We start from the raw sequence: 26204 nt of genomic DNA, 5'->3' as shown, positions 1-26204 counted from the left end.
GACTTTCCAATTAGTAGCTCGATTATAAAAATAAATCAAAAAGAAAATTACAAAAATTCGACCAATAGAATCGCTAGAATTTTCCTGAGAATATCTGTATGAATGTCATGTGGCAAATGTACTTCTCTTTTAATATATATGAGGATTTTCCCATGAAACATTTGGCTACAACTTGGAAGATGTCTGAAGACATATATTCATGATTAAACCAAGAAAAAGATCAGGACTGGTAAAGAAACAAAGATTTGGAAGTGGGATTTTGATATGCTGACACTGAAAGGGAACTTAACCAGAGGGATTTTAACAATTGATGGCAACGAGTCACCTCAATATCACTAGATGGATACGGAAAGCACTTAACAGCGGGCCTAAACTCACCCTGTCAATGACTCCAAATTCTTTAGCTGTTGGTGCATCCTTGTAATATGGCCTTCTCATAACGTTAGCAACAGTCTCCACAAACTAATCAGCCAAATAGTTCCTCCACTCAAAGCTCTTAACTTGGAAGAGAAATGTTTTCCACTCACATTCCCAGTGAGCTTTGATAGTAATTTCCACAAGTATAACCATGTTTGTTATTACCAGGAACACGTGAGAAATACAATGATCTTCTTCTCAAGGTTAATAATATGTAGCACGAAATGAATACAGGGATAAATAATCAAGGTGAAAAGCATGATCAAATATCTTACAGAAACACATGAAAACAAACAAAAACAAACAAGATTTTAAGATTTAACACTGCAGTAGATCATGGCGCACGATCGCTATTCAACGTTTTTCCTGGTTAAAGCATTCTCCTGCTAAAGACAATGAAACACCACCTTTGTCAAATAAAGACCTATTACTACTACTTTAGAATCAAACACAAATAATAATAATAATGTTCCTTACCCCTCCTCCAGAATAGGAGCAAAACCATATTGTCTGGGATCCAGACGAGGACCCAAGTCGAGAACCTTGTACCAATCCGGTTTAGAAAAGTTAACAGTCCTAAAACCGGACTCTCTCAATGAGCGAAGAATCGGACGGTAACCAGAGTCACTGCTGATAACAACAACTACAGTACCCGGAGGATACTGTAACCTTTTCCATTTATCAATGCTGCTGAAGATCCTGTACTGGTTGCCGTGCTCTACTTCCATATCCACAGATTCAAACTCTATCCCAGTAGCTATAAACCTTTCGACCATGTCCTTAGTAATCCTTTTCCCGTCTCCAACTGCCGCAACTTGTAGAGAACCCCAAAACCCTAAACTTTCCATCGCTGATTTTATGGCCCCACAGATTCGGAGAGGGTCGTAACCTCTTGGAACGACACAACTCTGTACATCCCACCACACAAATATGCGCGATTCACTTTGCTCCTCCTCCTCCATCGTTGCGTGAGAGACCTCCTAGCTTATGATCGAATTTAGAATGCCAGAGAATAAATTTGGAGCTATCGGCCGCGAGACAGAGAAGAGAAAGAAATCGTTTATTAGGACAAATATATATATATATATATATGGCGACGATTACTTGCATGGGCCGAATAATTAGCCCACTATGTTTATCTTTTTTTTCAAGCCCACTAAGTTTATTTTACCGCACGGGCCCACTATTTTACCTATTAATAAAAATGTTATGTCCAATTACTTATCAACACAATTAAAACAACTGACTGATTTTTGGTTTTAAATGATTGGAATCCAATATTAGATGTGATATTTACAGAATTGATGAAAAACCTATGAGAAAAACACAAGATTTTGGCGAATCATGACAAATCTGTGATAAAACATGTGTTGAAAGTAATTTAACTTCGAGCTTGTCTACGATCTTGATTCTACAGACTACAATATACACTTACTAATGAAAATCCAAGCTGAAGTTCGTGAGCTGATAATCGTATGATTTCGTTTTTTTTTTCTATTCAATCAATCTTTGCAAAGAGAATTAAAATGTGATGCTAACGAATTAGATGGAAGTAAAATCATAGTATTTGGTTATATATGCATTTTTCAACTTCACTACAAATATTCGCTGGTGATCAAATAGATCTAAAATGAATTAACGGCATATATCTAACTGTGCCCCTGCTAGGAAAGGGTTAACTATCGATACGGTTACGGATATGGAAAATGCTTACCAGTTTGATCATACTTGTCAGCCTTTTTTTTTGGCAACCGATCATACTTGTCAGCCATCCTTCATGTGTTGTACTTGTTGGATTCTTAGACAAATTTTTAGTATTTTTACCAATGGCAGGGTATTTTTTTTACTTTCACAAATGAAAAGGGGTTAAGAATTTGAGAGAGTGTTGTCCTGTGGGTTGTAGTATAAACGTGAAAAAAGCTAACTAGGTTTAAACCTATCAGGTAGGCAAAAGGAATGGTTCAGACTTTTTTTTTTTAACTGGTTTCATATTAAAAATGCAGAAAGAAATCTATACTATTAAAGTACAAGCACATTTAGATTTTTACTCTGTTTACCTCTATTAAAGATGCTTTCTTTTGTATTCATTAATGATATTTTGGACATTCTGCATTGGTTTCTTTTTTAATTGTTTTTGGTTTGTCATTAACCACCGGTTTCCTAATTCAATTTTGGTATGTGATTATTCCGTGTTTGATACTGCATCATTTTAATATTTTTCCAACCGGACATGTTTGAAACTGCATCGTTTTTTCTCAAACTATATAATGGTTTGGTTTTGAACCGCTTTTTCCTAAATATAATCGAAACTATCTAACAAAAATTATTTATAAAAAATAAATATTGTTTATTGGTTCAACCAGTGGTTCAACCGGTAACCAGATTTCGATTTTAGTAGTTTTATTGGATTTTTAAATTTTTTTTTTTCAAATCCGAACTGAATTTATCTTTGATCAACCGGTAATCCGTTCAACCGCAGGTCTCAGTCGAATTTCAAAACACCGATCAAAACTATAAAACTGTTATATTGATTTATATTTAAATATCTAATTCAAAATTAAAAACCTAAAAATACATGTATAATATAGTTTTACCGAACATAAATCTGGATATAAAATACATATATGAGACGGATTATATAAATACATATATAAGACGGATTATATAAATGTGATTATATAAAATTTTCACCAAACATAAACCCGTGTTTTGAAAACGCGGATCAAAATTTAGTAGAAATATTATTACAAAAGCACACCTGCTCTAGTAAATTGATAGCCCAAAAGCCCAATAAAAAAAAACTCATATTTTTAGAACCCAAATATCCTTGAAAGTCCAGTTGAAGCCCATAGTCCTTAGAAGTTGAAAGAACCAAGTTGTTTGTCGTGTAGGTGAAGCTTGCTCAGAGAGGCGAAGCTCGATCGAAGCGGTTGGAGGAGACGGTATTGACAAGTCAGAGGTCATCGCATCCATAGCTGTAACATCTGGGAAGATCTTGTGGGATTCTCCACTCTGAAGCTATTTATCTTGTTCCTGAGCTGGTGATCGATAACACAATGGTTCAGACTTTGTTACATGTTAGATAACAGAATTAGAAGTTTAATGTGTCGGGGGATGTTTCTTTTTCTTCTTGTTATTGTCTCAACGGTGTCGTTAAATGCGTAAAGGAAGAAAACTGGTTTACACCGAAAAAGAAAAACTAATAAAGATTTACAACTTATTAGCTCCTTTGTAAAATATTTGATAATTTAGATTAGCTATCTTCAAACAGGTAAATCATATGAGGTTGAATTGGACCGCGTAAGCTCGCTGGAGTTTTAAAAACGTTAAAGAATGCGTAAATTAGAGTCTATCTAGGTGTAAAACTTATTACTGATTTTCAGATCCACATATAGACAAGGTAAGATAAGTATTTTGTCTTAAAATAGAAATTTAATATTGCAAAAAGATCTGTTTCCTAACAAAGTAAATGTTTCCTCAGTTAAATCTAACCGTGTCAAATATTTTTTTTTATCATGAAACTGTTTACAATATCATATCATAAATTTCTTCTGGCATATATATTTATTCTCAACTAAAATTATAACAAAATAGATTATTTTGTGTAGGAAACTAAACTAAACTAAACTAGTTAATTTAATGTAAATCAAAATAATTAAGTTACTAATTGATTTTTATATATATTAAGTTATTTTCCTCTGTGTGTTATGTCCATGAGCTGTTTCGTGCGACCTCTCTCTCTCTCTCTCTCTCTCTCTCTCTCTCACTATTTATCTCTCTTTCTTTTTTCCGTCGACATCTTTTTTTTGGTTCTGTTCTCTCGAGCTGCCATTCATCGAATAAGCCTCTCTCTTCCACCATCACAGGTTCGCTTCGATCTACACGATCACCTCCTTAAATCCCCCGTTCGATATCCATTTCTGATTCCGCCAGGGCTTAGAGGTTCCTGTAATAAAATTAAAAAAAAAAAAACGATTTCGATCGTTGATTTCATCTGGGGGTTTGGTTTAGGTTTTCCGATTTCTTTATGAAATTGAGCGGTTTCTCTGGAGATTGTAGTAGTTGATAAATAAATCAAAAATTTGGATTATTGTTGTTTCTCGTTCAAATCTTATTTTCTTGATTGGAGTTTAGGGTTTATTGCCCCCCCCCCCCCCCCCCCCCCCCTTCCTTTTGATTTATCTGGTGTGGGTTTTAAGGGCCCAACATGATCCAGTTGTAGGTTTTGGCAATAGTGAGTCGCATGATCACTAATCCAGTGTTCGGTCTAATCAATAATTCACTCCTGCCTAAAGATATTTTGAAACATTGATCACTATACCTGTATTTCAGTGATCAAATCACTTGGTTGAACTTGCCCTTGGCATATTTGTTTTCACAATTGGTCTTATTAGTTTTTTTTTTTGCTTTTTTTTAAGCTTTGACAAAAAAAAATCATACTGGGGAATGGCAGAGACTGTTGATGAGGATTCAGGAGTGGGAGAGGAGAGTATAAATGGACAATACAGTCTATCAGGAGAAGCACTCTCTCAGTGGAGGTCTTCTACTCAAGTGGAGAATGGTACGCCATCCACGTCCCCCTCCTACTGGGATACCGATGATGATGATGATGAAGACTATGGTACGTGTTTCTTCTTGTCTACTGTTCCACTCTGTAAGGACTTGGTTGTGGCTATCTTCAGAATTAATTTCTTCATATGTGATTGGTCGGGGAGATGTGACTCAAGTCTAAATTCTTCTTTTTGTAAAGTTTGCATCACATCTAAAAACCGGCTACTTCCTCTCACTTAAGTCTCTGCCTTATTATACTTTTATATGAATTTTTTAATTTTCTTTTTTGTCCCAGGCCTTAAACCTTCTCAGTTATTTGTGAAACATAAATGGAAGATAGAGAAATACTCAGAGATCAAGAAAAGGGAGCTCCGTAGCAGTGTTTTTGAAGCTGGCGGCTACAAATGGTACTTAGCATATTTTAATCTTTCTTATCCCTTAAAAATTTTGTGTCACAATTAAAACTTAGGTTCTGGTTGTTAATGCTCTGTTTTGTTACATGTATCTTAATTTGTCAGGTATATTTTAATTTATCCCCAAGGATGTGATGTTTGGCATCATCTCTCCTTGTTCCTGTGTGTTGCAAATCATGAAAAACTTCTTCCAGGTTAGTATTTTTTTTTACTGTGGTCTGTATGGTCCCCTTTCTCTCTCTGGATGCATGGTCACATAGGTACTTTTGTTATCTTTGAGACAGGCTGGGGTCATTTTGCTCAGTTTACTATAACTGTGGCCAATAAAGATCCAAAGAAATCCAAGTTTTCAGGTGAGTTTGTGAGCTCTAGTTTGCTTGCCCCTTTTAAATATGCAGACATTTGAACTCACCTCTTGCAGATACGCTGCACCGGTTCTGGAAAAAGGAACATGATTGGGGATGGAAAAAGTTTATAGAGTCACCGAAATTAAATGAAGGGTTCGTAGATGATTCTGACACTCTTACAATTGAGGCTCAAGTTCAGGTCATCAGGTAATGCGAGACTCACCTCTGTGTAAACTCACGTCTATTTGTCCATGCAACCATTCACTTACATCTCCACAAATTTTCTCAATTTTAACAATATGATAGGATTGTGTTATTTATTTCCGGTGTGATTTATGTATTGTGGTTAATATCCCTGTAACTGGTCCTCGTAGGGAGAGGGTGGACCGACCTTTTCGGTGCCTTCATCGTGGCTATAGGAGAGAGCTTGTTAGGGTGTATTTGACAAATGTGGTGCAAAATTGCCGACTTTTTGTGGAAGAGAAGAGAAGCAAGCTTGAGAGGTTGATAGAGGACAAGGCAAGATGGACGAGGTATTTTACCCTTAACTCTTTCGATTCCAAAAATGAGCAGAAAGTAGCTGTAGTTACCTTTACTTTTGAAAAACCCTTGCTGTGCTTAGAATTATTTTGTTTTCACCATGCGTTTGGAGTCCAATATAAAGTTGCTTTAGTGTCACATTTAAATTCTTTTATTTGGTGGCTGTGGCTCTCCACTATCATAGTGCTGAAGGCCAGGATTTAAACTCATCTAGCATAGTGCTGTTGCCATAATAATATATTTCAACATTTAATATATCTACCTCTCAACTTAAGCAATTTGCCTAAAAAGGAATGGATTATCATCATTTGGTTGCAGCTTCGGTGTTTTCTGGTTAGGGATGGACCAAAACTCTAGACGTGGGATGTCAAGAGAGAAAATGGACATAATCCTAAAAGGAGTGGTAAAACACTTTTTCATAGAGAAGGAAGTTACATCCACTTTGGTGATGGATTTCTTGTATAGTGGATTGAAGGCTCTTGAAGGTCAAACTAAGAGCAAGAAGTCTAGGCCAAGATCGTCAGATCCCAAGGAATTGCCAGCTCCGCTTGTTAGTGTGGACAAAGATATGTTCGTATTAGCTGATGATGTGCTGATTCTCCTAGAGAGAGCTGCCTTAGAACCATTGCCTCCTAATTCGGATAAAGGTCCCCGAAACCGTACAAAGGTCGGTTTCATGGGCTGTATATATATATATATATATTATATTTTGGCAGAAATGCCATTATCTGTGATTGTACCTGCATTCATTTTGGTTTTGTTCCATTTTTCTGTTTCAGAGGACTTGTTGCATTGCCCTCTACAAAGTTACTTGTATTGAGAATTTTTTTTTTTTGTTTTTCTATGCAAATCTAGGATGTAAATGATGGAGAAGATAACAACAATGAAGCCGTGGAGCGTGATGAGAGACGTTTAACTGAGTTGGGTCGACGAACTGTGGAGATATTTGTTCTTACCCATATCTTCAAGTAACAATACATCAATATGTCTCTATAAGGTATGCCATTGTGGTCCTCGTGCTTATGTGTTGTACTTCAATATCTCAGCAGCAAAATCGAGGTTGCATATCGTGAAGCTGTTGCGCTAAAAAGGCAGGAAGAACTAATTCGTGAGGAAGAGGAAGAGTGGTTGGCAGAAACCGAACAGAGGGCGAAAAGAGGAGCAGCAGAGAGAGAGAAGAAAACGAAGAAGAAACAGGTATGATTTTGCTTCTTCTGCTTGTTCTATACGGCTTAGTGAATGTTGATGAGTGTTTCTTTGGTTGTTGGACATTGATTAGGCGAAACAGAAACGAAACAGAAATAAAGGGAAGGACAAAAGGAAAGAAGAAAAGGTGACTTTTGCAACACATGATGAGGAAGAAAAGGATTTGGTCACAGAGAAAGCACAATCCCTAGTTGAAAAGACTGATACTCTTGGGGATGTATCCGACATATCTGATTCTGTGGATGATACGGCCGCCGGCATTCTTCACCCTGATTTAGAAGATGGGGACAGTAGTTCTGTTCATTGGGATACTGACGCATTGGAAACTCATCATCCTCCATCAGTAGGAGAAAACGCCATTTCCATATCTACAACAGCCAATGAAATTGCAGAAAGAAAGAATCAGTCCACTGTGGAAGATAGTTCCTCGACTTGTTCTAACGATTCTATCAGGTCTGGGTTTACCAATGGATCCTACAAAGGGAATGCCTTGAATGTCCAAAACCAGAATTCGCCAAACAAGTAAAGTTTTTCTTCTTGACCTCCCCTTACTCCCTTGTGCCTGTTCTGATTCCTGATGGTAAGATACCTTTGTGATTTGCAGAGGAAAGAACCAACCAAGGAGTCAGAATTCTACTTCTGAATCTGACTGGGTTGTTGTCTCCCACAACCAAGAGCCAGAGAGCTCTAAGAATCATCGTAGTCCCGTTGGGAAGGTTGGTCACACTGCTCATGGTTTCAGTGTTTAGAAATTATTAAGATCACAAGTGAGATGGTGATTAATTTTTTTTTTTTCAGGAACGCAACGTGGCTCAAATCATTGTGAACTCGGTTGACATGGATCGACCTAAAGAGAAAAGCGCTGCTGTACTTACTGCTGCCAAGAATCCTTCACCACTAACTCAGACAAAACTGGAGAAAAAGAGCGCATACGCTGTTCCAAACAAGAATGTGATGCCAGCAAGTGGACCACCTTCATCAAATCAAGTAGTGCCGCCTTCTTCAGATATGCAAAAGATCTCTGCTCCAAAACAACAACCTGCAACAACAACAACAACTATAACAAGGCCTTCTAGTGCTCCAGTAATCCCTGCGATGCGACCAACCCCTATTGTCGTCTCCTCGGTTCAACCAACAACATCCTTTCCTCGGTCGGTTAGCTCAGCTGGTCGTCTAGGTCCCGAGTCTTCACTACGCAACCAGCAAAGTTACACCCCTCACTCCTATAAACACGCCATAGTCGGCAACTCTCCTGGTTCAACAACTAGTTTCAACCACCACCCAACCACATTTCCATCAGCATCTTACTCACAAGCAGCGACATCATCTTATCAGTCAAGCTTCCCGTTCAGTCAAGATGGGCTCTTCTTGGGAGGAAGGAGTTTAAATTCTGCAAACATGGGCGTGAACAACCCTTGCACTCCCACCGTGACTAGCAATTGTTCTCTGAACCACATTGAGATTGGGCGACAACAAGCACAAAACTTAATGACCGACGAGTTCCCTCACCTCGATATCATCAACGACCTGCTTGAAGACGAGAACTGCAGCAACATGGTGTTTAATGGAAGCATGTTCAGTTCACAACCCCAGATGTTGAACAGGCAGTACTCTTACCATGGTGGTGGTAGTGGTGCTGATTTTGGCATCTCGGGTGAGTTATCGTCTGGTGGCAGGTCCAGGAGTTTTGGAGAAGAGGGATTCCACTACATGCCACATAGTGGTCTCTCTGCAGCAGGAGGGCCATATGCAGATGGTTTGAGACCGACGATGACGACGCAGTGGCAAATGGCGAATATGGACTTGTCTTTACTAGGTTTGAGGAATAGTAACTTGGGAGATACAACAACACCATACCATAACAACACATACTTTGGTTTGGACTCTTCGAATCCGACTAGTTTTTCGTCTGGGATTAATGGCTACTCTGACTTCAGGCCCTCCAATGGTCACTGAGGGCAGGCAGCATCATGAAGAGAGGGAGGGATTATAGGGGTTTTTCAGGAATTTGGGATTTGTAACGTTTTTAATATATTAAAAAGGTTACCATGAAAATACATTTCCTGTAAAAAAAAGAGTGTTTTCTTGTCTTCCTCTTACTTTTCAAATGAATCTCGTTTTCATATTTATATATACATACTTTTGTTCTGGATTTTCCTACAAATCTAGATAAATACACATTCCAGTTTTTTTGGTAGTAATAATAGAAGGAAAAAGGAAAATAATAACAATTTTTTGTAAAATTTATTGGTGGCTTCTTATCTTCAATTGACGATCGGTTAAACTTACTGGTGACATTTTCTCAAATACACGATGTACTATATTAGGTATCCTCAATTATTCATGGTTGTTACCACGTGTAGCACGAGGTTTTTCTTTATTGTCATGGCGGCTGAGTTAAGGGGGGGGGCAGTAAGTAACTAATGGTGAATGTAAAGTCACCAACGGGCTTAAAAAGGTTTTTTTCCTAATTTTTTACAACACGTACTTACTAACTGTTACAATAATGACCATCGAAGACTCCAAAAATCTGTATTAATAAGAGAAATCCCCCAAGGAGAAGTCAGAGACAGATAAGAAGATAAAAATCCACAAGAATTAAGCAATGGTCACGCTATGTTGAGTTAGTGCTTCCAATCACAGTCTCAACTCAATCATATACCCAAATACACATTTCAAGAGTTTTCAATTACAAGAATGATTAAATCTTCAGGTAATGCTCGTCATGTCTCTCTCTCTCCGCTCACCACTCAACATATACAAACACTTTGAATAATATATAATATAGTTCTTCTAATTTCTCTCTCTCTCTCTCTCTCTTTGTTGGTTTGTTCGTTATAGAAGGAACGCGAGATGTATCTAGTGGTGGATGTAAATCTGTTACTCTCACCCATCTCCTCCTCGCTTCTCTTGGTGGTCTTGCCGCAGCCGCCGCTGCTTTTGCCGGAGAATCATTCCTTCGCCGCAGGAAAGCTCATCAAAGTGATTTCATGGGGAACAAAGATCAGAAAATAGCCCCTTTGATTGAAAGGAAAGATTCAGGTCGACGATCAAACCTCGAGAAATTTTCCCACTATGTTGGTAAGTATATTATTGCATCTTTGATTCGTTTTAAATGATGATCTTAGCTAATATTAAACCCAAAAGCAAAAATAGCTAGTACTTTCAATTAAGAAGAAAGGAAGATAATAAATATCGACCAAAACATTGATTATAGTAGCTAAAAATAAAGACTTTATGAGGGCTAAGCATATGTACACATACCGAATTTATGAGGGCTTTATAAAGGTTATCGATATTAGCATAGCATGTACAGGATGTAATATACTAATATACACATGTATAGGAATGGTGGCAACTTTAGCATACATACTTGCCATTATAGGGTCTTAATGCTACAAAGAATTTGCATAAAAAAGGAAAATGAGGCTTTTGTAACTTGAATTATTTTATGTATGCATCTGCTTTTCTGTTTATTAATTAATAACAATTGCACATTATGCATATGCTTGATTCAGTGATTTGATTAGTATTGAGCATTTGCATATATGTCAAAATGCAGCTAGACAGCTAGGATTCGAGGATCCAAATGAATGCCCACAACTATGCAAATTGGCATATGCATATCTGATGAAAACAAAGGGATATGATGAGAATGTGTATGAGTATTTGGTGAATGAAGCTGATGCTGATTCTCTCTATGTTCATATCCTTGAGGAATTTGAAAGATGCATTCTCACGTATTTTGCTTTCAACTGGAATCAATCTTCCAACCTCATCTCTCAGGTACTTAATGTTACTTCTAAAAGAAAAAAAAAATCAATTTTTCACGTATTTTTAATTACATGTTGACAATGACAACTATAAATGTGATGTATTTTGAATCTTTCAACTTGGACGAAGCCTTATTTAAATATCTATATTAATATTCAACTTTCCTCTGGTGGAGTAGGTTAGATATTATTACCATTACCAATCTTTAATAATGCGTATGAATATATAAAATACTTATATGATCTCATTTCTTGTTGCATAACTTCCACAGGTTCTAAGCGATGAGTCAGATCAGAAAGTACTAAAGCTCAAGGATTTTGTGATGGCAGCGACAAGGTGATTGATTAACGTTCCATATTCCATAATTTTATATAGTCTCACAAGTTACGTCTATCAATTAATATAATTTAACAAATAAATTCATATATTTAAATACATGTATTGGGTAATCATCGTTACCTTCTAGTGTTAGGCTTAGGTACACTTTCATTGATGTGTTTATGATTCCAGCTTATATATTTTAATTATATTACCATGATATCATCACTTTAGTTTATATTAATAAACATTGTCGAACGACCATTTCAAAAAAATCTCAAATTCAACTATTTTTATGTATTTAATTTTTTTTCAGGAAACAGAGGTTCGAGAGGGTGACAAAAGATCTAAAGGTGACAAGGGTGTTTTCAACATTAGTAGAAGAGATGAAAGCCATCAAAGTTAGCAGCAGCGGCGAGGCGCACTGTACAGAAGTAATGTCTCCGGTGGCTCACAACAAACGAAGTCCCGTGCTCCTCCTCATGGGTGGCGGAATGGGCGCCGGAAAGAGCACCGTCCTCAAAGATATCCTCCAAGAGTAATGTTCTAATAAACATCATATACAATATGTGCATTCTTGTATGTTTATATAATAAGCAATTTAAATTACCAAAACACGTAATATTATTATAGGCCGTTTTGGTCGGAGGCAGGGGAAGACGCAGTGGTGATAGAAGCTGATGCGTTTAAGGAGACAGATGTTATTTATAGAGCTCTTAGTTCTAGAGGTCACCATGACGATATGCTTCAAACTGCTGAATTGGTACGTTAACCATTTTTTAAATCCTTAGTTCTATGACAGATGGACTACATATAAAATGTTACATTTGGTTGCATCGTAATATCTTATATATAACATAATATATACAGGTTCACCAATCATCTACCGATGCTGCATCGTCCTTACTAGTAACAGCATTAAACGACGGACGTGATGTGATAATGGATGGAACCTTATCATGGGAGCCGTTCGTGGAACAAATGATCACAATGGCAAAGGACGTCCACAAACAGAGATATAGAATGGGCGTAGGCTACAAAGTGGCCGCGGACGGTACAACAACAGAGGAGTACTGGAGAAAAGAAGAAACTGAACAAAATGGGAAACAACAAAACTTGAAACCTTATAGAATCGAACTGGTCGGTGTGGTTTGTGATGCTTATCTCGCCGTAGCACGAGGCATACGGTACATATTTTTTTATTCGAATTTTTTATCCACAATTATATAATATATAGCTAGTTCTTTTTTCTTTATAATAGCTAGTTCTACGAATGACAATTCATATTTAATTATTTGTTCTTTTAATTAAACAGGAGAGCTCTAATGGTGAAGAGAGCTGTAAGAGTAAAATCTCAGCTCAAATCACACAAGAGTTTTGCTAATGCATTTCCAAAGTATTGTGAGCTTGTTGATAACGCTAGGCTTTACTGCACAAATGCCGTTGGTGGTCCTCCAAAGGTAAATGTTTTTTTACAATATAACTTGAATTTTTAATTGACGGATACTAACATGTGAGTTGTTTTTTAATGCAGCTTATAGCGTGGAAAGCCGGAAATAGTAACCTTCTGGTGGATCCGGAGGATATTGAGTGTCTAAAACGAGTCAGCAGTCTTAACCCGGATGCTGAATCCATTTACGATCTTTATTCGGATTCGAGCCTGTTGAGCAAGCCTGGTTCAGTTTGGAATGATGTTGTTTTAGTCCCATCGAGGCCCAAGGTCCAGAAGGAACTTACCGATACCATCAAGAAAATTGAAAAAACCCAAGCGAAAAGTTAATGATATTGTCAACAAGGCCCCTAAAAATATTGTCTTTTGCTATATGTGATTTGTTTTCACCATGTCTTTTGATGTTTTTTTGTATTAGTCTGAATAAGTTTTTCTAAAACGATTAAAATGAGTTTTCACCTTCTCTACTACTTATAATGCATATAAATGAATCAGGATTTTCAAAATTTGATTACTAAAATAACTAAAGCATAATTAATTTTACATATAATGTATTTTACAATATGTAACCAAAGAGTTCTTGATAATTCACAAAATTCAAAATTAAAATTTCTTAAGAATATTGATTAATTTTAGAATCTCAACTTATCCAATTTTTTCAATCAATGTTTTGGATATTTAGTGGTTAATACAACATTTAATCTAAGATTACAAAAGGGTTATATAATTCACAAAACGAAGGTGCTGGGGTGATATAAAAAATAAAAGGAATACAGAGACCCGAAATAATAAATAAGAATTCTTATACTAGGGCTCCCAAGTGTGTAAGGTATATATAAGAGTGTTAGCAGAACTAAAACATCCTCCCTTTTTATCGCCTCCAAAAGACTTAACGCAGACCATCGTCTTGTAACCGTATCCTTTCACTGAGATCTAAAGAAACATGGTGAGTTCTTCAGTCTCAACGATCTCTGAACTTCATTCTCTGTAGTTTCATTTCCTGAGGATGCTAAAAAAAACTATGAATGGTGAATCTGTAGGCGGATGTTGAGCCAGAGGTTGCTGCTGCAGGAGTCCCGAAGAAGAGGACGTTCAAGAAGTTTGCCTTCAAAGGAGTCGATCTCGATGCTCTTCTTGACATGTCTACTGATGATCTCGTCAAGCTCTTCCCTTCTCGTATTCGCAGAAGGTAAAAAAGACTTGACACTGTTTTTGAAATGAGGATGTTGTATGTTTGTTCTGACATTTGTCGCTGTGTCTGAAAATTGGTTTTAGGTTCTCGAGAGGTTTGACCAGGAAGCCAATGGCTCTGATTAAGAAGCTGCGTAAGGCGGTAAGCATTTCATTTCTCGTCCTTTTATCACTGTTGTAGTCGAACGGACTTGAATGTTAGATTATAATCTGCTTACGCGTGCTGATTGAATGATTTGGATTAGGGTTTAGGGATGTGGTTAGCTTTTAAGACTCAGATTCTTGTTATTGTTAGATCATAGTATCAGAAGCTTTTAGTTAAAATCAGGAGTTAGTTCTCGTTGTTTTAGTTTCTTCCGTGACATTATTTTTCGCTGCCCACACTTTAGAATTTAGAATTGCCGAAGCTGACTATCTTTACTTTTGGTTGATAAACTAGAAAAGGGAGGCACCACAAGGTGAGAAGCCTGAGCCAGTGAGAACCCATTTGAGGAACATGATCATCGTCCCTGAGATGATCGGAAGCATCATTGGTGTCTACAATGGGAAGACTTTCAACCAGGTCGAGATCAAGCCCGAGATGATTGGTCACTACCTGGCTGAGTTCTCCATCTCATACAAGCCGGTTAAGCACGGTAGGCCTGGTGTTGGTGCTACCCACTCCTCCAGATTCATTCCTCTCAAGTGAAGATCTTGCGGGAATGCGTTCCATCTCTTTACATGGTCTCTTGCCTTGATTTCTCAAAGTTTGTTGACCCTTTTTTTGTTGTTGCTTCATGATTAAAAACTTCTTTAGATACTATCTCTCAACTATTATGTGACCAGGATCTTAAAAATCAAATCCTTTTGAGTTTTATTTTAATTTCTCAATGATTTTATCATCAATTATACATTATCTGCTCCTAACGATTACATAATAACTTAAGATAATTAAATCATTGCGCCACTGTAAACCAGACACACTTGTTGTAAAATTAAATGTATTAACAGATCATTACCTCGAGAAAATAATATTAAGATAGGCTTTTGCTTAATGAAATGAGCTTACAGGAATTGTGCTTGGGCCGAGGCCTGGGCCTGGGCCTTTTTAAACAGCCAGGTTGTCTCTCTTTTAAAGTCTTTCTTGCTTGTGTGGGGGTTAGTAGAGTTTCTGAGATTTCAAACAATAACAATGGCGAATCAAGTTCTCTCGGAGATGAAGGAAACAGCTCAATGGATCTACGGCGCGGTTCGTCCTTGGGGCGAGTTCCTCGATCCCTCTGCTTTCAGCTCCCCGTCCACCCACGAAGACGAGGGCATGACTCGCTTCGCTCAGAACATCACTCGCTTCCGCAGCAACTACGCCATCGTTCTCACCGTCCTCCTCGCTCTAACCATGATCACGCGCCCGCTCGCCGTCCTCGCTTTCCTCGCTGTGGCTTGGCTCTTCTTCCTCTCCTTCGCTCGCGAGGACCCGCTCACAACCGTTTTTATTCTCTTCTCTGTTGCTATTGCGTTGCGGTTCCAAGCCGTTCCGTTAGGCATTGTGTTCGTGTTACAACACGCGCTGTGGAGAGGAACGGATGATCTTGTGGCGGACCATCTGGAATGACGGTGGGATTTGAGCGGCAAAATTCGAATTTGGGAATTTAGGGTTTTGTAATTTTTTTTTTCAATTGTTTTCTATGTTTTAGCTTAAAACATTGTTCAGTACTTGAAAGGAAATCAAACGAAGCTTCTTAAGGTGTTTTACCTAATCTGATTCATTAGCAGCTAAAATATTTTAAGTTTCAACACAGTGAGGAGGATACTTGTGTTAAGAGCAACGTGCGATTGTGTTCATGATGAATCACTACGGTGCCTCCTAGTTAAGCCTCAGTCTACCATATTTCTTTGTGTTATCTTTCTGAGCAGTGTACAACTACTGTGTATCATTGTAATGGTGTGTATGGTTCTAATACAATTCTTTGAGTTGAAGAGATGTTTAGGAGAAATTGGCTTCGTTTCCGAATTTGAAGATTGGAAGACTAAGGCGAAAGAGAACTTAACCGGTCCCGCTATGGATTTCACCTGAATTTTAGAGTTTACACGGGCCGTCGCAGGACCTGAAATTGATTGTTGTACAGACAAAATGTCCATGACAGAAATTATGTGGTAAAAGGCCCCAATAACTAAATATATGTGATCTTAAAATAATTTAAAAAACTGATTCATGTATTTATTATTAGCTAATTAAGGAGTTATTTACAAAATAAATCTTTTAACAATGAACATACATGTTTTTTATTATTGAATCATATACTTAAATATTATGTTTTCTATTTATTACCAATAATAATGGTAGTTAAGAGAACATTTGGTAACGAGCACGTAATGAAATTGAGAAAATCAAATCATCATAGTTAGGCCACTGTAAGCCAAGGCCCTATGTTAGATAGATTATTACCTCGAGAAAATTATACAAGGGGGATGATTAGTAAGTGTTGTGAGTGCTTCCCACAGCTCCTTAGCATTTTGTAAAATCCTCAATTGTTTTTGTGTGCATTAAAACATTGTTATAACACTGAGTTATACTTTAAAAAGTAACAACAACATGCGATTATTACACCAAAAAAACAACATGCGATTATTATGTTCATGAATATGATCACTATTGAAAAAAAAAAAAAAAAAGAATATGATCGCTATGGTGTACTATTGTGTTTTAGCATCAAACCGTAACCCTTTCTTTGTTTACACAATCCTAATATGATTGCACTGGTGTGTATGGTTCTAACACATTTCTTATGAGCCTTTTTTGTTTTTGGTCAATTTCTTTTTTTTTTTGGTGAACATGTTAAATTCATACCAAGCTTTTCAGTTTACAAGAGTTGTGGATAACCACTTATTAGAAGAAAGAACTACAGAGGAAACAGAGAACAGAACAAGAGGAAAGAAAGACAACAGGACAAAGAGCAAAAATAAACACGCTACAGACCAGAGGGAAGAAGAGAGAGATACACTTGCAGTAGGGTTGAGGTTGGAGATGGAGGTTGAGCAGAGATGAGACGGTCTCGAAGGAGGCGATGAATATGAGCTCTAACGCGGCTACAGAGGTGGAGACTTGCTGGAAGACGCGAACGTTCCGCTCCCTCCAAGTGCAGTAAACAACGACCTGCAAGAGTAACTTCAACACAACCCGAAGGCCTGGAGTAGCAACCACAAGCGGAAGTGACAATAGAGAAGCCACCGCATTGATGGAGGAAGGAACAGATAGACCAAAGTTCCCACAGTAGTGCAACCAGAGAGCTTCAACAAAGGAGCATTGGAAGAATAAATGCTGGTGGGACTCAATTCCTGAAGAACAAAGAACACACTGCAGTGGAACATGAATCCCCCACTCGTTAAGCCTATATTTTGTAGGCAACCTTGCGAGAGAAGCCATCCAAGAGACAAAGGAACATCTAGGAACAGCCTCCTTGAACCAGATGAGAGAGTGCCAAGTCACTACTGGAGCCGACTCCCTAACCGAATCCCAAGTTGATTTAACAGAGAACTTAAGCACAAAGTGCCCAACTCCATTACGCCATAAGTAGGTGTCAGGACCACGTTCTATGGAGGGTGGAGACATGGTCGTGAGAACAATCTGCAAGGTTTCCGCCTCGTCCGATCGAGCATTAGGAAGAGCCCAGAAGCCATTGGCCACTGCATCACAAACCCGAGCTTCTAGCCTCAAGCGAAGGTCCCTTGGTCCTGTCTCTCCCAACGCCGAGATCAGAGGACCCATATCGTTCCAGAAGTCATGCCAAAAGCTTGCTGACCTGCCATCGCCTACATTACATCTTAAGAAAACCGCAACCAGCTCTTTTTGCCTAAGCATACTTCTCACCGTAGGAGAAAATCTCTGAGCATCAGGGGTAGTCCAATAACTCTTTCTATTGAAAACATTTGAATGCAGCAAGGCTACCCAAAGAGAACCTGAACCGGAGAAATAGTTCCAGACTCTTTTCAGATCAAAGACTAGCTGGTACTCCTCCAATCTCCTCAAACCGAGGCCATCCTCCTGCTTTGGTTTACAGATCTTATCCCAGCTAACTCTGGCTCCAGTCGCAGATGTCGTGCTATTTTTCCAAAGGAAGGCTGAGTATAAAGAATCGATCAAATTCTTATGAGCTAAGGTTCATCAAATTCTCAAGTATCTTCCTCAAATTCATCTACTAACCCGTTGATCAGCGTGACTAAGTCAGAAAAAGAGGTTTTGTGAGAAATTGTGTTCGTTTCCCAATCTGAAGACGAGAATAAACAGGCGAAACAAAAGTTAACCGGCCCGGCGATGGATTTCACCTGAATTTTAGAGTCTCCACGGCCGGTTGCGGAACCAGAAATTCATTGTTGTTGTACGGATAAAATGTCCATGACAGTATTACTATGTCGTAAAGGCCCATAACTGAGTATGTAATTGTGATTTTAAAGTCTACATCCGCACAAGGTGTAAAATTTCACTTTCTTAAGAATTGATATATTTTTTGTATGATTAGTGTTATATATTTTATATGTATCATCATTAATTATTTGCTAAAAAAAGTATTTGAATTTTTTATGTTCTTGTACATCATACTCGAACTCGAATCAAATCGGACAAGATGGTTATTTTTGGTTATTCTTAAGTTATTTTTAGTTTGAATTCATAATAATCGAACTGAATTGGTTAATACGGTTATTTTTGGTACAAATATGCGAACATATTTCAGATATACTATTTTTTGATATTTTAGATTTCTATTTATCAAAACCTGGCAAATCCAAAAAATCTGATATCTGAAAAAACAATTCGTAACTGACCCGAATGTCTATGTCTACAACTATATAAACAAATAAAAAAATATTTGTTAGCCATTTTGAATTTTTATCACAAATAAAGCAACTTCATTCAAATATATCAAATTATTATGGTTAATATGTAAAATAAATATTGTCCAATATTATAGTAAAAATAATTAATGAAGTAGTTAAAAAGAGTGAAAAAATAAATGTAAGAAATATAGTGAACAGTTGAAAGTAGGTAAGTTGGGTTTTTTACTTATCTAATAAGTGGTTCTCCAAAAAAAATATCTAATAAGTGATGTCGATTTATTTACAAAAGATAATAAATGAAATAGTTATAATTAATTAAAAATGGAATAAAAAATCTATAAAAAATCATTTAAAACAGACAAGTATTGTTTTGTACTTTAGTTTTAATAGAATAAATATATAAAGTATTTAATTTGAATTTTATACTCTATCTATTTGTTTCATAAAAAGTATTACTTTAATATTTTTATACAGATTAAAATAATTAAAACACATTTATGTTTTCACTAAAACATATTTAATTAATAATTGTTAAGATAAATAAATGCATCTTGTGATTGATATTAAGTAAAGTAGTCTAAATTATAATGAAAATTAATATTTTATGCGACAAAAAGTGTTAAAATGAAACTTTTCTGAAACATAGAATAATTAAACTGAGTTATTTTACAAAGGAAAAAAACGAAACTATGAATTTTAAATGGTTAATGATCATAAATAGCTTTACATGTTTTTTATTGTCTTTATATACGTAAATATTTATTATTATTAAATTAATAATCCTCCTATATATTAAAAGAGAAGTACATTGGACACGTGGCGCTCACACAGCTCTTCTCACGAAAATTCTCGCGATTCTATTGGTCGAATTTTTCTATTTTTCTTTTTGATTTATTTTTCTACTCGAACTTCTAATTGGAAAGTTACATTAATTGTTAATCGCACTAATCATTTCTTGCACAAGAATCTTAATAAATGTCGACAATTAATCATAGCTTGCAGAACAATTTTAATAAATGTCGAATAATCATTAAATGTCTTAATGGCAAATACGTTTTATATCTAATTAGGAAACTAATTATTATCAACATACCTTATTTATATTGATTACTTGCGCAAGTCTCGCATAATATAATATGCATATTCGTTTTTAATTTTACAAATTTATTATGTTTCCTTTAATCAAACGTCATTTAATTTACATACCTTATTATAACTAATTACTTGCGCAAGTCTGGCAAGTAATATTATTTGCGTCGTTAATACTCTTCACCATCAAAATACTATATATAGAGTACAAAGTGGCGTTGAAGCAACACAACCATTCTTCTATATTGTTAGATGTACACTACAAGAAAACACGATTTTAACGACGACCATTTTCCTCGCTAAATCGTCGTAAATACGTCTTTACGACGATTTAGCGAGGAAAGGCATATCGTCGTTAAAGTTTGGTCGTAACGGATATTTAATCGCCATTTCGTCGTAAAAGTACGAGGGACCCATTTCGTCGTAAAAGGAAGGTTAAAATTTCGTCGTAAAGAACACGTAGATTTCCACGTAAAGTAGACGCTATAGTTCCACGTAAAAGACACGTAATTTTCCTCGTAACATACACGTAAACTATCCTCGTAAGAAAAACGTAATTTATACTCGTAAAGTAAACGTAAATAATACACGTAATGTAGACGTAAACTTTCGTCGTAAGGGAAACGTACAACTTGACACGTAGATTCGTCGTAACGTTTCGTCGTTCTTTACACGTCGATTTACTCGTCAATTCCTCGTGAGTTAACGAGGAATTTGCTTCGATTTCTAAAACTAATTTATTTTTAAAATTTAAAATTTTATATTATAGAAAATAATTATTTCAAAAATATTAGAAATATAAATAATAACTAATGCGAAAATATTAAAAATTTGGAATAAATTAAAACCGAAAATATTATATAAATAAAAGTTTAGAATTTTAATATTACACAGAAAAAAAAAACTAAGTCGGGCCGGGGCGGTGGATCGTTTCCCGGTAGAGGTCTTCACTCCTCCTCTGTAGTTCCTCCTCTTGCTGCTGAGTACGAGAAGGCTCGGGAACCGGGTTCCGTCGTCGCATATCCGCCAACAACTCCTCCCATTGGGGATTTCCAGAAGATATAACTTCCAGAAACCCCTCCACTCCACCCATACGAGCTTGGAATGATTGGCGCGTAGACTCCAACTCCGTCTGCGTCGACGCCAACTGAGTCCGCGTCGAGTGTAACTCCGAACGCAGCTCAGTGACTTCGTCGGCTCGTCTCTGACCATAAGACGATGTCGCTCTTGGGACATCGTTGACGGAACCGATTCCCAACGTACGTCCCTTTTTCTTAGGGACGACCTACAAAGAAAAAATAAAGTTTAATGTTAATAATTTAAAAAAATAGATTAAAAGTAGATTAAAAGGTAAAATTTTTACCTCCTCGTAAATCTGATCCACTTCTTGAGTGGATAATACGACCGGTATTCCATCGGAAGATTGCTGGGTCAGCTGGGTTTGGCGGTCTTCAATCCGAGCAACGACATCGTTGTAGATTTGCTCGGACCTCGGATCCACAAATACCCCCGCCTTGGTCTTGTGGGTCCTCTCGTAAAGCTCTTTAAGAGACGGGAGTTGTCCCGTCTCTTTGGCCTGAAAATATTTAAAATTTAAAATGTTAGAATCAATATACATATATAAGTACATATTAATTATTAAAATATTTAATATGAAAAAAAATTAGAAATTAATTACCATTTCCAAGCGGACACGGGCATGGGGTTTTTGACCCGTACAGTGAAGCATCGGGCCGTTGCCGTGCTCGTCTTTGCTGTTACGAGAGGCAGAGCAGGCGTTGGAGATCGCAATGGATGATGGCAGCTCCCAGTAACGGATGAGACCATCGTAGACATCCTTGGTCAGCTCAGCGGGTTGCCCGTCCTTGTAACCCTTGTAGATCCAGTCCTCCTTCCAGTTGCCTACGGTGTCCAACAACCGCTTCTTCGCCTTTGCGGTGAACTCCCGTTTCACGTCCTCGTGAACCCCGATGGACCACTGGTATCTTTGCTGCATTTTTAAACCCAAAAAAATTAATAATTAGTTAAAAAATATTAATGAAATAAAAGTTAATAATAAAAATTAAACATAAAATAATTATTTTAAAAAACTTACAGCAAACATCTTGAACCACGTGTTTCTAACGTGGTGCGGCGTCTTTTTCCAGTTTGGGTGAGCCTCTGAGAAGTATCCTTTGATGATATCGGATACGCTCGTAGCGACAGAATTGTCGACCCCAAACCTGAAAAAAACAAAGTTAAAGTATTAAAAAAAATATTAATAATTTTAAAAATATTTAAATAAAAAAAATTACGTACCACAGAGTCCCCTCTGGTCGGTCGGGGTCTAAAACCGGTAAACCGGCTCGGCCTGGTTGAGCGAGAAGATCCTCAACCGTGTACCGAGCAAAAGGAGCGGTCGGCGGCACCCGCAACTCCGGATGAATGTATCCGGGTGCAACCGGATCTGGAACCGCCTGAGGTGCAGCAGGTGGGGGTGGTGCACCAGATGGAGGAACCGGTGGTGGCTGTGACTGAGACTCCGGGACAATCTCCGGGTTGGAGGAACCGGGAGCGGAAGATGATGATCCAGCAGCAGGATCACCACAGAACATCTGACTGTAGTGGGGGGTTTTCTTCTGCTTGTTCTTTCTAACCATCTGAAAAAAATTCAGATTGTTAGAAAAAACAAGTAGAAGAAATCAAACTAATCAAAATTCTCTACACTAACCACCTAATCAACTATAAACCTATCTAAATTCACTAAACTAAACCACCTAATTCTAGAGAGAGATTAGAGAGAACCTTGGGAGGTGTAGGAGAGGAAATTGGGACGAAATGAAGTGGCTGGTTCTCGCGGGTATATATAAGATTACATAGGGACGTAAAGTCCTCGTAAATTTACGACGAAACAGCAAGGCCCGTGTAATTATTTACGACGATTTTGCAAGGCCCGTCTTTTAACTTTACGACGAAATTGCAAGGCCCGTGTTTTTTGGTCACGTGGATATTACGACGAAACCGTGGATTTAGCATTTGTTTTTTACATTCCCTAAACCCTAAACCCCAAATTCCTAATTTTTATTATTTTTTTAATCATGAAATTTTAATTATATAGGTTTAATTTATTTTTTAAGTGAATCGAAACCGTATATATATATATTGAGGTTTGGGGTTTAGGGTATAGGGATTTCATAAAAACATGTTAATTCTTCGTAAATAGGCGTGGTTATTACGACGAAAAAAGAAACAATCCTTGCTAATTCCACGTAAGCAAGTTTCGTCGTAAAGACCTCGCTTGCTTACGTGGAATTAGCAAGGATAATTTCTTTTTTCGTCGTAAAGGACACGTTGATTACGAGTTTTTAACGAGGTTATTTTGTAAATCCCTAAACCCCTAACCCTTTACCCTAAATCCCTAAATCCCTAAACCCCTATTCCATTACTAGTAACATCTATATGTGTTAAGTTAATTTAATCAAGAAATTTTAAATATGCATGTTTATTAAGTCTTCTTGAGTGAATTGAGTTTAGCAATGTAAACCTTATATATGATTCACTTATAAGTTAAGGAAGTTTTGGTTAATTTTGGGTTTGATGTTTTAAATTCTTAATTTTTTTAATCATACAATGTTAATTATACAGGTTTATTGTGTCTGCTAAGTGAAAACATATATAGATTTAGGTTTGGGGTTTGGGGTTTAGAGTTTTAGGGATTTAAACACGAAACTCGTTAAATCAACGTAAATTAACGAGGTCTTTACGACGAAACAGCTAAAAGCCTTGTTATTTCCACGTAAGCTGATTTCGTCGTAAACTCCACGCACGCTTACGTGGAATTTGCAAGGCCCTTGTTTATTTTTAACGTGTGCTTTACGACGAAATCAGCTTACGTGGATTTTGCAAGGCCCGTGTTTTTCTTTACGAGGAATTAACGTCGATAACCTTAAAATCCCTAAAAATGTAAACCACAAACACCAAACCTCAAACATCCTTTAACTTATAACTCAATCTCAAACACCAAACCCCATACTTTAAACCCCAAATGCATTAATCAAGTCTGAAAATAAATAATATTTTTTAAAAATTACATCATCATTCAGATACATCATCATTCTCTTCAACACTAGAAACATCATCACTTTCATTAAACTCGTCCTCAACAGCATCGTCAGTGGTATCGTCGGGAAGATCTTCATACTCATGATTATGCGGATCAATGAGTAGGATGTCTTCCATTTGTTGTTCAGGTTCTTCGACTTCATTGATGTGTTCTTCTTGCAAAGGTGGTTCTTCTCCACCGATTATTCGTCCACGGGGTGTAACTTTGATAACAGCTAACCAACTTATTCCAGATTCTCGCAACCTCGGGTATGGTAGGAAGCTAACTTGGTCTGCTTGCGAAGCTAATATGAAAGGCTCGAATTTGTTGTACCTCCTTCCACCATTGACAGCAACTACACCGAATTTGTTAAATCGAACACCTCTGTTGACCACGGGGTCGAACCAGTCACATTTGAATATGACGCATTTCAGCTTCAATAACCCAGGGAATTCCACTTCAATAATCTCCTGCAAGATCCCGTAGAAATCGGTTTCGCCTTTCACACAAATTCCATAATTGCTGGTCGCCCGGTGTTTACCATACTCGTACGTATGAAAAGTAAAGCCTCGTGAGAAATACATTGGTGATGTGGTGACCTTTGCAAGTGGACCCTGAACTAATTCGTGAAACCATATGGGATAATCTGGATCCTCATATTCAACCTGCAAAATTAAATTAAAGAGAACATTGAAACAAACGTCTTTCGTTACACCCCGTGGACGAAACAAATATCGGATTGGAGTAAATACCTGACTCTTCAACCATTTAATAAAGTGTCGATCTTTCCTTTTATCTACCTCACTTGTGGATATGCCTGGGATAGCTTCTTGGACTTGACTAACAAATAGGCTGTAAAATGCACATATTTTATTAGTTATATCATCATTTGAAAAATATATTTTAATTACAATTAGTTTAGAACTTTCCATATATGTTACCTTTCAAAATAGCGCATAAATGGATCCTCACAATTAAGTAGAATGTAAGTGTGTGCACTATGGGCGTCTTCATCACTCGACCACCAAACCTCTTTCGTTTTCCCACCCATTCGCCCAATCTGGCTAAAGATATCCGGAACACCAGCAACTGCATATGTTGGGGCAACACCACCATCATCATATCTTCTTGGAGCTCTTTGTCGGGTCCGTACATTAGGTGCAAAGTAGTACGATGTGAAGTGAGATGTTTCTTCCGTCAAACTTCCAGCAATTATAGAACCTTCAACCTTTGCGAGGTTTTTTGCCTTTCCCTTCAAATATTTCATGGCCCGCTCATACTGATACATCCATCCATAATGTACTGGTCCTCGAAGCAATGCCTCATACGGGAGGTGGACAGCTAAATGCTCCATGACGTCAAATAATGAGGGAGGAAATATCATCTCCAAGTTGCACAATAAGATCGGAATGTTCTCGTGAAGTTGTTCTACGACATCCTCTTTAAGAGTGCGAGTGCTCAAGTCCCTGAAAAATGCTCCAATGGCTTTGTATATTCCAAAAACAATTAAGCAAATTATTAGTGCATATTTTTGAAAAATAAATTAAGAAATTAATTAGTGTGAGTAATAATATATTACCTGCAAGTGCTTCATGTACTTTTGTGGGAAGTAGCTCCGCAAATGCAAAGGGAAGTAGTCTTTGCATAAAGACATGACAATCATGACTCTTCATCCCGGAGAACTTTTGGCCCTTTTCAACACATCTAGAGAGGTTTGAAACAAATATCAATATTGTCCATTGCTTTTTATATGTAACTCGGGTCTTGAGCAAATATCAGGCAAGTCCAACCTCGATTTTTGATTGTCTTTTGTCTTCCCTGGAACATTCAATATTGTATTCATGATGTTCTCAAAAAAATTCTTCTCAATATGCATCACATCTAGGTTGTGGCGCAAAAGAAGATCTTTCCAATACGGCAACTCCCAAAATATACTCTTCTTGTGCCAGTTGTGCTGAACTCCATAATAATCAGGCATATTACCGGGAACATGCCAATTACCACCACAACGAACT

General features: G+C 37.3%; 8 protein-coding genes across 11 annotated transcripts; 4 read left to right on the top strand and 4 right to left on the bottom strand.

Annotated features, from left to right (window-relative positions):
- Positions 1-890: 890 nt before the first annotated feature.
- Positions 891-1379, bottom strand: LOC130494931 (uncharacterized). Its single transcript, XM_056985775.1, has one exon. It carries the CDS (start codon positions 1377-1379, stop codon positions 891-893), a length of 489 nt encoding a protein of 162 aa, XP_056841755.1.
- A 2742-nt stretch (positions 1380-4121) lies between these two features.
- On the top strand, positions 4122-9628 carry LOC108863045 (TNF receptor-associated factor homolog 1b-like). Of its 3 annotated transcripts, none has more exons than XM_018637342.2 (13): positions 4122-4283; positions 4836-5038; positions 5264-5375; positions 5487-5575; positions 5666-5734; positions 5803-5935; positions 6103-6261; positions 6587-6935; positions 7124-7236; positions 7318-7465; positions 7548-7996; positions 8079-8190; positions 8273-9628. In XM_018637342.2, exons 2-13 carry the CDS (start codon positions 4864-4866, stop codon positions 9428-9430), a joined length of 3066 nt encoding a protein of 1021 aa, XP_018492844.1. In that variant the 5' UTR covers positions 4122-4283; positions 4836-4863; the 3' UTR covers positions 9431-9628. The 3 variants fall into 3 exon arrangements, with proteins under 3 accessions (XP_018492844.1, XP_018492843.1, XP_018492846.1); XM_018637341.2 differs by having other exon boundaries at positions 7315-7465; XM_018637344.2 differs by having other exon boundaries at positions 4145-4283; positions 4871-5038; positions 7315-7465.
- A 398-nt stretch (positions 9629-10026) lies between these two features.
- Positions 10027-13486, top strand: LOC108856879 (calmodulin calcium-dependent NAD kinase-like). Of its 2 annotated transcripts, none has more exons than XM_018630777.2 (9): positions 10027-10187; positions 10316-10555; positions 11037-11260; positions 11520-11584; positions 11883-12104; positions 12200-12329; positions 12437-12753; positions 12882-13026; positions 13101-13486. In XM_018630777.2, exons 1-9 carry the CDS (start codon positions 10172-10174, stop codon positions 13344-13346), a joined length of 1605 nt encoding a protein of 534 aa, XP_018486279.1. In that variant the 5' UTR covers positions 10027-10171; the 3' UTR covers positions 13347-13486. The 2 variants fall into 2 exon arrangements, with proteins under 2 accessions (XP_018486279.1, XP_018486281.1); XM_018630779.2 differs by having other exon boundaries at positions 10028-10187; positions 10319-10555.
- Positions 13487-13816: 330 nt separating this feature from the next.
- Positions 13817-15069, top strand: LOC108857572 (40S ribosomal protein S15-1). The gene is made up of 4 exons (XM_018631565.2): positions 13817-13962; positions 14057-14205; positions 14292-14349; positions 14647-15069. Exons 1-4 carry the CDS (start codon positions 13960-13962, stop codon positions 14893-14895), a joined length of 459 nt encoding a protein of 152 aa, XP_018487067.1. The 5' UTR covers positions 13817-13959; the 3' UTR covers positions 14896-15069.
- Positions 15070-15223: 154 nt separating this feature from the next.
- Positions 15224-15929, top strand: LOC108860353 (PRA1 family protein D). The gene has a single exon (XM_018634245.2). It carries the CDS (start codon positions 15379-15381, stop codon positions 15796-15798), a length of 420 nt encoding a protein of 139 aa, XP_018489747.1. The 5' UTR covers positions 15224-15378; the 3' UTR covers positions 15799-15929.
- Positions 15930-16998: 1069 nt separating this feature from the next.
- Positions 16999-18610, bottom strand: LOC108861251 (uncharacterized). Its single transcript, XM_018635082.2, has 2 exons — positions 18388-18610; positions 16999-18305 (listed from the first exon to the last, which is right to left on the bottom strand). The coding sequence occupies exon 2, from the start codon at positions 18043-18045 to the stop codon at positions 17074-17076; it is 972 nt and encodes a 323-aa protein (XP_018490584.1). The 5' UTR covers positions 18046-18305; positions 18388-18610; the 3' UTR covers positions 16999-17073.
- Positions 18611-20984: 2374 nt separating this feature from the next.
- LOC130512493 (uncharacterized) lies at positions 20985-23038 on the bottom strand. Its single transcript, XM_057010550.1, has 5 exons — positions 22407-23038; positions 22204-22330; positions 21787-22098; positions 21472-21684; positions 20985-21393 (listed from the first exon to the last, which is right to left on the bottom strand). The coding sequence occupies exons 1-5, from the start codon at positions 22745-22747 to the stop codon at positions 21013-21015; spliced, it is 1374 nt and encodes a 457-aa protein (XP_056866530.1). The 5' UTR covers positions 22748-23038; the 3' UTR covers positions 20985-21012.
- Positions 23039-24133: 1095 nt separating this feature from the next.
- On the bottom strand, positions 24134-25901 carry LOC130512743 (uncharacterized). Its single transcript, XM_057011026.1, has 4 exons — positions 25769-25901; positions 25131-25674; positions 24942-25041; positions 24134-24854 (listed from the first exon to the last, which is right to left on the bottom strand). The coding sequence occupies exons 1-4, from the start codon at positions 25860-25862 to the stop codon at positions 24183-24185; spliced, it is 1410 nt and encodes a 469-aa protein (XP_056867006.1). The 5' UTR covers positions 25863-25901; the 3' UTR covers positions 24134-24182.
- Positions 25902-26204: the final 303 nt, after the last annotated feature.

The sequence above is a fragment of the Raphanus sativus genome, chromosome 5 (genome assembly GCF_000801105.2).
Source record: "Raphanus sativus cultivar WK10039 chromosome 5, ASM80110v3, whole genome shotgun sequence".
Taxonomy (NCBI): Eukaryota; Viridiplantae; Streptophyta; class Magnoliopsida; order Brassicales; family Brassicaceae; genus Raphanus; species Raphanus sativus.
Note: the sequence above shows the minus strand (reverse complement) of the source record. Positions and strands in the feature narration are given on the sequence as shown.

Excerpts from the sequence above, each read along its gene's own strand:
- LOC130512743 (XM_057011026.1), bottom strand. The coding sequence starts at position 25,862 with ATGAAGAGTCATGATTGTCATGTCTTTATGCAAAGACTACTTCCCTTT. Across the intron at positions 25,675-25,768 it reads AGTACATGAAGCACTTGCAG|CCATTGGAGCATTTTTCAGG; the intron begins GTAATATATTAT and ends GAATATACAAAG. Across the intron at positions 25,042-25,130 it reads TTTATGCGCTATTTTGAAAG|CCTATTTGTTAGTCAAGTCC; the intron begins GTAACATATATG and ends TGCATTTTACAG.
- LOC108856879 (XM_018630777.2), top strand. Across the intron at positions 11,261-11,519 it reads CTTCCAACCTCATCTCTCAG|GTTCTAAGCGATGAGTCAGA; the intron begins GTACTTAATGTT and ends TAACTTCCACAG. Across the intron at positions 13,027-13,100 it reads CCGTTGGTGGTCCTCCAAAG|CTTATAGCGTGGAAAGCCGG; the intron begins GTAAATGTTTTT and ends TTTTTAATGCAG.
- LOC108863045 (XM_018637341.2), top strand. The coding sequence starts at position 4,864 with ATGGCAGAGACTGTTGATGAGGATTCAGGAGTGGGAGAGGAGAGTATA. Across the intron at positions 5,576-5,665 it reads TCATGAAAAACTTCTTCCAG|GCTGGGGTCATTTTGCTCAG; the intron begins GTTAGTATTTTT and ends TCTTTGAGACAG. Across the intron at positions 7,466-7,547 it reads AGAAAACGAAGAAGAAACAG|GCGAAACAGAAACGAAACAG; the intron begins GTATGATTTTGC and ends GACATTGATTAG.
- LOC130512493 (XM_057010550.1), bottom strand. The coding sequence starts at position 22,747 with ATGGTTAGAAAGAACAAGCAGAAGAAAACCCCCCACTACAGTCAGATG. Across the intron at positions 22,099-22,203 it reads CGTGGTTCAAGATGTTTGCT|CAAAGATACCAGTGGTCCAT; the intron begins GTAAGTTTTTTA and ends TTAAAAATGCAG. Across the intron at positions 21,685-21,786 it reads CCCGTGTCCGCTTGGAAATG|GCCAAAGAGACGGGACAACT; the intron begins GTAATTAATTTC and ends AAATATTTTCAG.
- LOC108860353 (XM_018634245.2), top strand. The coding sequence starts at position 15,379 with ATGGCGAATCAAGTTCTCTCGGAGATGAAGGAAACAGCTCAATGGATC.
- LOC108857572 (XM_018631565.2), top strand. Across the intron at positions 14,206-14,291 it reads CCTTCTCGTATTCGCAGAAG|GTTCTCGAGAGGTTTGACCA; the intron begins GTAAAAAAGACT and ends AATTGGTTTTAG. Across the intron at positions 14,350-14,646 it reads TTAAGAAGCTGCGTAAGGCG|AAAAGGGAGGCACCACAAGG; the intron begins GTAAGCATTTCA and ends TTGATAAACTAG.
- LOC108861251 (XM_018635082.2), bottom strand. The coding sequence starts at position 18,045 with ATGCTTAGGCAAAAAGAGCTGGTTGCGGTTTTCTTAAGATGTAATGTA.
- LOC130494931 (XM_056985775.1), bottom strand. The coding sequence starts at position 1,379 with ATGGAGGAGGAGGAGCAAAGTGAATCGCGCATATTTGTGTGGTGGGAT.